Source organism: Mytilus edulis, chromosome 7 (assembly GCF_963676685.1).
Source record: "Mytilus edulis chromosome 7, xbMytEdul2.2, whole genome shotgun sequence".
Classification (NCBI taxonomy): domain Eukaryota; kingdom Metazoa; phylum Mollusca; class Bivalvia; order Mytilida; family Mytilidae; genus Mytilus; species Mytilus edulis.
Window position 1 is genome coordinate 77665915 of NC_092350.1, and position 12695 is coordinate 77678609.

Sequence of the window (12695 nt, forward strand, 5' to 3'; positions counted from 1 at the left end):
ATTTTTATACCTTATATGTTATAGATGCAACCATTAATTTCAAAATCATAGTAGATTGAAAGAAATAGTAAAAAGCAAAAAATGATAAGAAAGATATAAAGGAAATTGTTGATCAACTCCTTTATAAGAGTAGTTGCCCTCAGAATTGTGTTTCCCTAAATTTTGCATTTTTTGGCATTTATTGTAAAAACTAAAAGTGACAGAAATATCATAATAAATCTACAAATAAAAAGAAATCAATAAAACTTTGATTGTCCAGTATTTTAGAAACAATTTTGCTTTTAAATTGACCTTCTCGTACATTTTTGAGATCATGTACTACCATATTCTGTAATGCATGACAAATATATTTGTTACAATTATTCAAACTGCATTATTGGAAATGCCATTAAAGTTTTGTTTTGTTCATTTTGTTTCTCATGCATGCTTTTTAGAATGCTAGTTTCATCAGAGAAAAAACAGCATTAAAATGAAAAAAGGGCATGTTTCCTTCATTTAAGAACCTTAAACCTTATTTATTTTAGTTTTATGAGTGTGTAGAAACCGTGTTTGCATGTTTTAGTAAAGAAATCATTATGTTTTGTTAGGGTATCCCAGGATAAAGGTAATTGTGGTGTTAGTCAATTGTTTGTGGTGTGTATATTAGGTTAGATATCACACACTTCATGTCAACAGCTCAATGTTGTCACAAAATAGAAACTTTTCTAGATGCAAATAACAACTCTTTACATATAACATGTATAAGAGTTTGAATATAAGTAGCTTTTAGAGCAGAGTTAGGAAATACAAACCAAGTTCTTTAATTACATTTCCAGAACAGAGTTCACAGTCAATATGTCTTATTATTCCAATCAGTTCTTAAGATTTCATCAAGTGTTAGATTTTAGGTTAGTCCTAGGATTTAAGACTAGTTGTTTAAGATGGCTACTATATTGGACAAACACAATAAGATTGAGCGAGACAAGCTCATGTATGAAATATAAGTTGTTTTAAAACTTTCAGATCATTGCGTATAGATGGAACTGCTGTTTTGAAGTGTGTGATAATTTTCTTGGTTGATATTGAAGTAGATATAGTAAATTGTATACTTATATGATTTTATGCCTTCCTAAAAATACATGTACAAATTTAAAACCCACAAACAAATTATATCAGGTTTGCCTCTGTCAATCTGTCTGTATCATATTTCTTGTCAACAACAAATCAAAGCTTCTTGCTTTTTGGTACAAATAAGCATTGTTCATGCATTGGTTAGCATTACTGTGAGACAACAATTATTAGAACAGTCACATTGTGACTTGCATGTCCTGTTCTCTTTGTAAGGAAATTTTTGTTGCATTTTGTCAATTAATACATCTTTAGAAAATTAACTCCAACTCTGACTGGTTAAATTAACTCCAACTCTGACTGGTTTAATTAACTCCAACTCTGACTGGTTAAATTAACTCCAACTCTGACTGGTTAAATTAACTCCAACTCTGACTGGTTAAATTAACTCCAACTCTGACTAGTTAAATTAACTCCAACTCTGACTGGTTTGATTAAAGTGTTGATTGTTATCCTCCCTTATGACATGTTCAAGAACAGAAGTTTTTAAATGTATTACATGACCTCAAGATTTTAAATTAATGCATGGTTTGTGTCTAAATTATTCCTTTTCCATTTGTATATATCCGAACATAATATCTCAATTTTCCTGCTTTCATAACTTAAATATATTTGTGTAATGCATGACTACTGTATACATTTTATAATAGATAAACAAGTGCTGAGGTATACAATTAAATTTGAACCATAAACATCAAGTAAATGTTTTGTGAACATGATTTGTTGCAAAATTTAAATGTGTCTTTAAAATGACTTTGAAATATATATATATATACAAAGTAAGAAATTATTCTAAATTGTGCCATCGGATTTGGTTAGAAATGTACTATTTTAGGCTTTAACCAAAGTTGAAAAATGAAACATTTTCTACTTAATTTGTCCTTCTTTAAAAGATTTTTATAAACTAGGCTCTAACATGCACTTGTAGATATCGATCCACACTTTTTTTCTGTAGAAAGACAGTTTTAGAAGTGGCAAATAAAACACACTGACTGTTGGTGAATGTACATTGTTTGGTGAATGTACATTGTTTGGTAACCCCTTTGTTAATATTGTGTGTGTGAAATGCAAGAGCTTAAATAAAACATATAGTGACCATATAATGCTGAGAAACAAATTTGCAATAAATTTTCAAGATTTTCAAATTAAAAGAATATCTGCACATTAATGTATATGTGACAAAGGACATTATTTTATATTTTTTTTGTTTTAATTTCAGTGGTTTTAAAAGTACTGGAAGGAAGAAAATCACCAAATCTTGGTGTAGGGAGGAAGATGATTGACAGTCCTCTAAGCAAAATATTGTCAGTTTCCAAAAATCCAAATGGTGTTTGGGTGTAGCTCACAGTTTTGTGAAATTCATCTTTATAAGTTATTCTTTTTTAAATGATTTGCTGGTGTCCCTATCTTGTATGTTTCAAAACAAAAGGTTACAAGAACAGAATTATTTGTAATGCATTTTCCATTTGGTGGCGTGGGTGTTCCACATTTGATTTTTTCAAGACTACAAAAATTACAAAAAGTGTATAGCAGTTCCTGTTACAAGAATTGACAGCTTTGTACAGCCTATTCTTTTTTTCTTTTAATTAATAAAAAGGCAATTTTCAAAGGCTCCTTCAAAAATTGAATATATTTTCTATACTTTGTAAAGTATGAAATTTATTTTTCTGATTTTTTTAAACCATAAATGTATAAGCTTAGGATTAAAAGTAATTCCAATTCTATATCATTCAATCAGAAGACACACAAGATTCTAATCATAGATTGAGGTTAAAAGGGTAAAAAAAGTTGCTGGTAAAATGTAAACAAATAATTGTGCTCTTAGAAATTTCACTCTTAGCTTATACGTTGAGGTAACATTACATAAAAAGTTCAGCATTATTTGATTAATGACAGACTTTATTTTGAAGTAATTTTTTAGGGGTTAAGATTGAATAAAAATGCAATCTAAACTCTTATGGTGTTGACTTGCTATCAATATTTTCCAAGGTTTGTCACTATCGAACCGTGCAGTGAAGTATTCATTCCATATATTATACCCAGTCGATGTAATGCAATTGATAAATGATTTTATACTTAGATATTTAAAAGTGTATTTGAATTACAATACTTGTCAAGAAAAGTTTTTGTTTGAGAATTACATGGCTTTCTAAATAGGATCAACTACAAATTACAATCAAAAACAAAGGAAGATAACTCAAACTCTAATATATAATTAAGTAGCTAAATACAATTCACTGTTTTATTTTAAATTGATAAAATTGCAAAATGAAAGTATTCTGTATCGTTCAGTGCTCACAAGCACTTTGATTTCTTTTAATGGTTTTAAGCCTTGAAATGATTTGAAAATAATGAAGATAAGAAATGGCTAAAACCATCATGTGACCTTTTAAAATTTTTACCAATGTAACTCTTAGCAAATTCAGATTCTTGGGTTTAATTTTTTTGTTTAGAGCTTTTCTAACGAAGGTCAATCAAGAAAAGCAGTTAGTTGTATCAAATTTATAAAACGCTATTCTCATTATCAATTTGTGCCAATATTATAATCTTCTGTATTTATTTGCTTCACTAGGTTGTATTTCATTAGCACCCAAAAAATAATTATATTGCTCAATTTGTAAGTTAACTAAAAACTGGACCAAATATTTAGTTGATTTCTCATGGTCCAAGGAACCACTAATTTTTGTAGTTTGTACAAGAAATTTTGCAGAATGCATTTGATTATTTGAGTATGTACCTGTAATAAGTTTTTTGATAAACACAACTAGAGGTCACTAAAGTAGAGAATTGTGCAATGTTTACATCAAAGAAAAATTGGGGAAAATTAAGGAAACAGCTAGTTGGTATATGATAACAAAAATTACACCATGCATGCAAATGGTGCAAATCTTAAGCACAGCTCTACAGAAGATTATGTTTTTAGTGATATTAAATTACGAATTTTTATACATACATGTATATATATACATCTTTCATGTGAAAACAAATATATTCAATGTGTAATTATGCTTTGGCACACAATGTTTTTGGATATCGGAAAGTGATTCATATTATTTAAAACAATTGCTCTGTATAATACCTTTTCATTTTCTAATGTATTTCATTAAATGTGAAAACCCAGTGATCAAATGAAATATCAAAATGTGTTTTCTATTTCAATATTATTTTTTTCACATGAGAAATTGGAGAAAAATTTTGGTTTCAGTTTTTGTTTGGTTGGGATCATATCCAATAAAACTTGAGATAAGTGAACTGATGAGGGAATAAGCTTTTGTTTATATATATTTATTACATTGGTTGCAATAAATTACATTGATTTCCCAGTTAGATAAAACCGATAATTTCACATGTGAAATAAACGTGGTTATTTCACTCTCTGACGTCATACAACAATAGCCGTTGTCAAGACGTCGATAACGACGGATCAAAACAAATTGTCAATGCGTAGGAAAAAGATATAGTTCCTTACATTTTCTACATTAATTTCATAAAAAAAAAGCCATTTGCCAATGTAATAAAAAGAATAACTAATCGCCGTATTTGAATATCAAAAATAAGACAACTTGTGACCGAACGCCGCTATGGATTAAACTCGTGCTGCGCACTCGTTTAATCCATGCGTCGTTCGGTCACGCGTTGTCTTATTTTTGATATTCAAATACGGCGATTAGTTATACTATAATTATTACATTGGTTGCAATAAATTACATTGATTTCCCAGTTAAATAAAAACCGATAATTTCACATGTGAAATAAACGTGGTTATTTCACTCTCTGACGTCATACAACAATAGGCGTTGTCAAGACGTCGATAACGTCGGATCAAAACAAATTGTAAATGTGTAGGAAAAACATATAGTCCCTTACATTTGCTACATTAATTTCATAAAAAAAGCCATTTGACAATGTAATAAAAAGTATAACTAATCGCCGTATTTGAATATCAAAAATAAGACAACTTGTGACCGAAGGCCGCTATGGATTAAACTCGTGCTGCGCACTCGTTTAATCCATGCGTCGTTCGGTCACGCGTTGTCTTAAATTTTGATATTCAAATACGGCGATTAGTTATACTATAAATATATTCAGGTCATGTCATATTATGTGGTGCTGTACTTATAACAGAAAAGAGTAATTATAACTTTTATTCATGCAAGAAGCCTTATTTTACATATTTACAAGATGAATAATATAAAGATTTAACTAAAACTTCTTTATAGTCAAGAAATAATATTTGGTTTATAAAAAAGTCATATTTAGGAAGTTTACCACAAAGGTAAGCTTTTTATTTTTCCTACAACCATTTTTGCAAGTTTGAATTTTGACAGGCTTTACTCTTGTGCAAAGAACAGGTTGCATGTGTGACATGATATAATTATGTCCTAAAAATAATGCACAATACGAAAAATATAAGAAAAAAACATAATTGCTAAAACAGGGAAATTTTTCATGCAATCATAATGCATTAATAAAAAAGATTGGAGAATAATTTAAATGTTCTTTCTTATAATGTTAAACAAAAGTCAGTGCTCTATCTTTTTTCTTCATGAATATCTAGAGGCAGATATCATATTAATTATATGGATTTAATTTTATATTATTTTCCTCCACCAATTTGGACAGTTATTAAATAATTCAGATTCAAGTGAATAGATAAATGACTACTCTTTGCTTATAAAAATAAAGGCAGATATTTTAAAAATGTCTATTATATATTCATTCATCTCAACTGGAGGACATCTTTATTTTTCTATCTTTTTAAAATTTAATAAAAAAAGAGTCTTTAAATAGATTAATCTGTGACATAATATATCTCCATCCAAGACTGTAACACCTGAAATTTAAATGTGGAGCTACAATTTTAAAAATAGAGACAAAACTTATTTTAATCTCACCTGGCCTGAAGGGCCAAGTAAGCTAAATTTTCTCATCACTTGGTGTCTGTCATCCGTGGTCTGTCGTCCATCTTCGTTAACTTTTACAAAAATCTTCTTCTTTGAAAATACTAGGCCAAATTTAACCAAACTTGGCCACAATCATCATTGGGGAATCTGGTTTAAAAAATGTGTTTGGTGACCCGGCCAACCCACCAAGATGGCAGCTAGGGCTAAAAATAGAATAAAGGGGTAAAATGTAGATTTTGGCTTATATCTTTGAAACCAAAGCATTTAGAGCAAATTTGACATGGGTTAAATTGTTTATCAGGACAAAATCAGATGAATCAGACAACCTGTTGTTGGGTTGCTGTTTCTGAATGGGTAATTTTAAGGAAATTTTGCAGTTTTTGGGTTATTATTTTGAATATTATTATAAGATAGAGATAAACTTTAAAGAGCAATAATGTTCAGCAGAGTAAGATCTACAAATAAATCAAACATGACCAAAATGGTCAGTTGAGCCTTTAAGGGCATACGATACAGTTACAGGGGAGGTAATAACGTTGCCAATGTAAATTGCTATTTTGGCGACGTCAAACTATGATTTATCGGGAAAAGATTCAGATTTCAACTGATTTTTATCATTCAAACTTATTTAACTTACTAACGTAAATTGTTATTTTCTCTACGTCAAACTATGACTTATTGGGAAAAGATTCAGTTTTCGACTGATTTTTATCATTCAAACTTATTTAACTTGAAGACGAGTTTATGGACCCGTTTTTTAGAAAATGCCATTTGGTTTAATTGCACGAGAAGATTATGTGAGCCAATTTTCATAAAAACGTAAATACATAGTGCAATTTTTTTAAATTGAATAAATATACAGCAAAAAGGATGTTTTTTTCTACATTCATGCACATTTGATAAATATGAGTTCTTTCTGAATAAAAAATGTATAAATGTTTAGGATTCTTATAAAATACAGAAATTACAAATTATTTAACAAAAAACAATTTGTGTTTATCTTATAAAACAAAAAAGTTATGTCTTTCTTTCGAAAGTGAAAATACGACCACAATCCGAATTTTGAGCAAATATACAAAATTTCGACCGCATTTTACTCAAGAAGTAGCAATTGAAGGTATATTTTTTATTACATATTTGATTTAATTAGGTAAAAAATAGTCTTCATGGAAATTTTTATCAAAATGTAAATATGGGATCAAAACTGTATCGTATAGGATAACCCTTAAGGAGTTATTGCCCTTTATGTTCAATTTTTTACAATTTTTCGTAATTTTTTGTTGGCTTTTCCCCAAAATAAAATTCTTAAACTACTGACGCAAATTAAACCAAACTTGTCCACAATCATCATTAGGGTTTTTAGTTTGAAAAATGTGCCTGATGACCCCATCCGCAAACCAAGATGGCTAACATGGCTAAAAATAGTAGATTCGGTAAATTCAGTTTTTGGCTCATATCTCTGAAACCAAAGCATTTAGAGTAAATCTGAAGGGGATAAAATTGTTCTTTCGGTGAAGATCTATAATCTGCCTTGTAATTTTCAGACCAATTTTATCATGACAAAATCAGATGAATCAGACAACCTGTTGTTGGCTTGCTGCCCCTGAATTGGTAATTTTAACCAAATTTTGCAGCTTTTGGTTATTATCTTCAATATTAATATAGATAGATTTAAACTGTAAACAGCAATAATTGTACAGCAAAGTAAGATCTACAAATAAGTCAACATGACCAAAATGGTCAATTGACCCCTTAATGTTTATTAGGTTATTGCCCTTTATAGTCAATTTTTAACAATTTACATATATTTGGTACATTTTTGTAAATTTTTCTACTGTAACTACTGGGCCAAGTTCATTATGAATGGATATAATTGTAAGCAGCAAAAATATTCAGTAAAGTAAGATCTACAAAAACATCACCATCACCAAAACACTATTTTGTCATGAATCCATCTGTGTCCTTTGTTAAATATGCACATAGACCAAGGTGAGCGACAGGCTTTTTAGAACCTCTAGTTTTCTGTTACCCAAGTTTTTTGATGTAATGCCTTATGGGGAAAACAAAATAATTCTAAATATAGAATATTTATTTTTTGATGAACATTTTAACTTTATTTTCCATGGTAACTTTGCTTTCATGCCATCTGGTAAATGTATATACAATATGGATATGAAGTGTTTACCACACATTATTATATATTCAATCTTTCAACAATACTTTCAGCTTCTTTGATTTTAACTATTCCAATTACTGTGTTATTGTTTATTGTGAGAGATAGAATTTGTTATCCAAAGTTTGTTAAATGAATTTTAAATTTTATAGATAAATTTTAAGATGAGATCATTTATATTTTAATACAGATTGTTTTATGTATTGAACCATTTGTTTTCTAGTCTATAATCATTTTAATTTGTAAATAGATACATAACCTTGATTGTTTTATAACAATATAGAATTGGCAGAAAAAGTGTGCCTAGTTTCATCCTTGGGCAATTGTGCAATGTCATTATGTTCAGAAGAAATCATTATCAATAAAAATTGTTATCGTATGAGACATTTTATTTGTATTTGTTGCCTGGCCAACCAAGTTTTTCTCATCACTTGGCATCCATCGTTGTCTGTAACTTTTACATAAATCTTCTTCTCTGATAGATTGATTGTTGGTTGCTTAATGTCCAGTAGCTCTTTTTCTATGATACTATTAATTTAACCAAACTTGACTGCATTCATGTCAAATTTTCCAACATTCTTAAGTGTTTTTAGATATAAGAAGATTTGGTATGAGTGTTAATGAGACAAACCTACATCCAAGTCTCAATTTGTAATGTAAACCATTATCAGGTATGAGTGTTAATGAGACAATCCTACATCCAAGTCTCAATTTGTAATGTAAACCATTATCAGGTATGAGTGTTAATGAGACAAACCTACATCCAAGTCTCAATTTGTAATGTAAACCATTATCAGGTATGAGTGTTAATGAGACAATCCTACATCCAAGTCTCAATTTGTAATGTAAACCATTATCAGGTATGAGTGTTAATGAGACAAACCTACATCCAAGTCTCAATTTGTAATGTAAACCATTATCAGGTATGAGTGTTAATGAGACAAACCTACATCCAAGTCTCAATTTGTAATGTAAACCATTATTAGGTATGAGTGTTAATGAGACAAACCTACATCCAAGTCTCAATTTGTAATGTAAACCATTATTAGGTATGAGTGTTAATGAGACAAACCTACATCCAAGTTTCGATTTGTAATATAAACCATTATCAGGTATGAGTGTTAATGAGACAATCCTACATCCAAGTCTCAATTTGTAATATAAACCATTATTAGGTATGAGTGTTAATGAGACAAACCTACATCCAAGTTTCGATTTGTAATGTAAACCATTATCAGGTATGAGTGTTAATGAGACAACCCTCCATCCAAGTCTTGATTTGTAATGTAAACCATTATCAGGTATGAGTGTTAATGAGACAAACCTACATCCGAGTCTCGATTTGTAATGTAAACCATTATCAGGTATGAGTGTTAATGAGACAACCCTCCATCCTAATCTCAATTTGTAATGTAAACCATTATCAGGTTACAGTAAGGCCTCACTTTTCCTGAGCACACTGATACCACCGCAGAGGTTGAACCCTTTTAAACAGTTCAGGCAAATATGGACAAAATATTCAAGCTTTATACTGTCTAAATTTGGATTGTGATAAACATTTTGTTATAATATATGTTTTTGACACAAAATAAATGTGGTCAAAGATTTAAAAAATCTATTGTGAAAAACTGTACAATTGGAGATTTCTTCATGAAACTTTTCCAAAAATTTGAAATTTGAAATTTTTGTGATATGTCATATAATTGTGGTACAATGTCAGAAAGATCCATACACTCACACACAAATTATAGACAAGTTGTCTGGAAACTACAAAAATGCTTGTTTTGGGTGTTGTTTTTCCCCCTAATTCCTAAACTGTTGGTACCATAACCCCTTAAATCAATCCCAACCTTCCTTTTTTTTGGCATTGAATCTTCCTTTAAAATATCATCAAGATCCATTCAGTTAAAATAAAATTATTGTCCTGAAACCAAATGTGTCTTAGGACAACGAAGACCATGACATCATAGCATTATACGACCTCCAAATTTTTTTTAAAGGTCATATAAAAAAAAGAAACACTTATGACCCACATCAACAAATAACAACCACTGAATATCGGGTTTCTGACTTAGGACAGGTGCAAACAAATGCAGCAGTTTTAACATTTTAATGAGTACCAACCTTCATCCTGACCTGAAACAATAGTGTAACATCACAACATACAAAGACACACTCTATATAATCGTCTGCTGTAGTTGGTCCGTTTATCGGCATGGTTGTAAATTTATAGTTCATTTCTGATTGGCACCCGTGTGGTGTGTGGTACGTTTCTTCTATCATTTATAGATGTACATGTATGTAAGGTGGTATCTGACTTGGGCATCATGGTTCAGTTGTTATTTTGTGGCATGTATGTAAGGTGGTATCGGACTTGGACATCTGGGTTCAGTTGTTATTTTGTTGCATGTATGTAAGGTGGTATCGGACTTGGGCATCTGTTTTCAGTTGTTATTTTGTCACATGTATGTAAGGTGGTATCAGACTTTGGCATCTGATGTCAGTTGTTATTTTGTCACATGTATGTAAGGTGGTATCGGACTTGGACATCTGGTGTCAGTTGTTATTTTGTCGTATGTATGAAAGGTGGTATCAGACTTTGGCATCAGGTGGCAGTTGTTATTTTGTCGCATGTATGAAAGGTGGTATTGGACTTTGGCATCTGGTGTCAGTTGTTATTTTGTCGTATTTTTGAAAGGTGGTATCAGACTTAGACATCTGGGTTCAGTTGTTATTTTGTCACATTTATGTAAGGTGGTATCAGCCTTGGGCATCTGGGTTAAGTTGTTATTTTGTCGCATGTATGTAAGGTGGTATCGGACTTGGGCATCTGGTGTCAGTTGTTATTTTGTCCCATGTATGAAAGGTAGTATCAGACTTGGACATCTTGGTTCAGTTGTTATTTTGTCGCATGAATGTAAGGTGGTATATATCAGACTTGGACATCTTGGTTCAGTTGTTATTTTGTGGCATGCATGAAAGGTGGTATCGGACTTTGGCATCTGGTGTCAGTTGTTATTTTGTCACATTTATGTAAGGTGGTATCAGCCTTGGGCATCTGGGTTAAGTTGTTATTTTGTCGCATGTATGTAAGGTGGTATCGGACTTGGGCATCTGGTGTCAGTTGTTATTTTGTCCCATGTATGAAAGGTAGTATCAGACTTGGACATCTTGGTTCAGTTGTTATTTTGTCGCATGAATGTAAGGTGGTATATATCAGACTTGGACATCTTGGTTCAGTTGTTATTTTGTGGCATGCATGAAAGGTGGTATCGGACTTTGGCATCTGGTGTCAGTTGTTATTTTGTCGCATGTATGAGAGGTGGTATCGGACTTGGACATCTGGGTTCAGTTGTTATTTTGTGGCATGTATGAAAGGTGGTATCGGACTATGGCTTCTGGGTTCAGTTGTTATTTTGTCGTATACTAGTATATGTAAGGTGGTATCGGACTTGGACATCCGGTGTCAGTTGTTATTTTGTGGCATGAATGTTAGGTGGTATAGGACTTGGGCATCTGGGTTCAGTTGTTATTTTGTCGCATGTATGAAAGGTGGTATCGGACTTGGACATCTGGTGTTAGTTGTTATTTTGTCGCATGAATGTAAGGTGATATAGGACTTGGGCATCTGGGTTCAGTTGTTATTTTGTCGCATGTATGAAAGGTGGTATCGGACTTTGGCATTTGGCATCTGGTGTCAGTTGTTATTTTGTCGCATGTATGAAAGTTGGTATCAGACTTGGACATCTGGGTTCAGTTGTTATTTTGTCGTATGTATGAAAGGTGGTATCTGACTTGGGCATCTGGGTTAGTTGTTATTTTGCCACATGTATGTAAGGTGGTATGGGACTTGGGCAACTGGGTCCAGTTGTTATTTTTTCGTATGTATGAAAGGTGGTATCTAACTTGGGCATCTGGGTTAGTTGTTATTTTGTCACATGTATGTAAGGTGGTATGGGACTTGGGCAACTGGGTTCAGTTGTTATTTTGTCACATGTATGAAAGGTGGTATTGGACTTGGACATCTTGGTTCAGTTGTTATTTTGTCGCATGTATGTTAGGTGGTATCGGACTTGGACATCTGGGTTCAGTTGTTATTTTGTCGCATGTATGTAAGGTGGTATCTGACTTAGACATCTGGGTTCAGTTGTTATTTTGTCACATGTATGTAAGGTGGTATCGGACTTGGACATCTGAGTTCAGTTGTTATTTTGTCGTATGTATGTAAGGTGGTATAGAACATTGGCATCTGGGTTCAGTTGTTATTTTGTCGCATGTATGAAAGGTGGTATCAGATTCGACATCTGGGTTCAGTTGTTATTTTATGGCATGTATGAAAGGTGGTATCAGACTTTGGCATCTGATTTCAGTTGTTATTTTGTGGCATGTATGAAAAGTGGTATCAGACTTTGGCATCTGATTTCAGTTGTTATTTTGTCGCATGTATGAAAGGCGGTATCGGACTTGGGCATCTTGGTGTCAGTTGTTATTTTGTCGCATGTATGTAAGGT

The 12695-nt window shown here is 31.7% G+C and overlaps 1 protein-coding gene across 6 annotated transcripts in view; it reads left to right on the top strand.

Moving 5' to 3' along the window:
* LOC139482274 (calponin homology domain-containing protein DDB_G0272472-like) overlaps positions 1-8563 on the top strand; it is a 48361-nt gene extending 39798 nt beyond the window's left edge. For 4 of the 6 annotated variants that reach the window (XM_071266067.1, XM_071266069.1, XM_071266068.1 and 1 more), the window contains one exon: positions 2327-8563. In XM_071266067.1, coding sequence (XP_071122168.1) covers positions 2327-2448 — 122 coding nt within the window. In that variant the 3' untranslated portion in view covers positions 2449-8563. Of the gene's footprint in view, positions 1-587; positions 605-2326 lie in introns of all 6 variants that reach the window. The other 2 variants (XR_011654818.1, XM_071266071.1) reach the window with 2 other exon arrangements.
* Positions 8564-12695: the final 4132 nt, after the last annotated feature.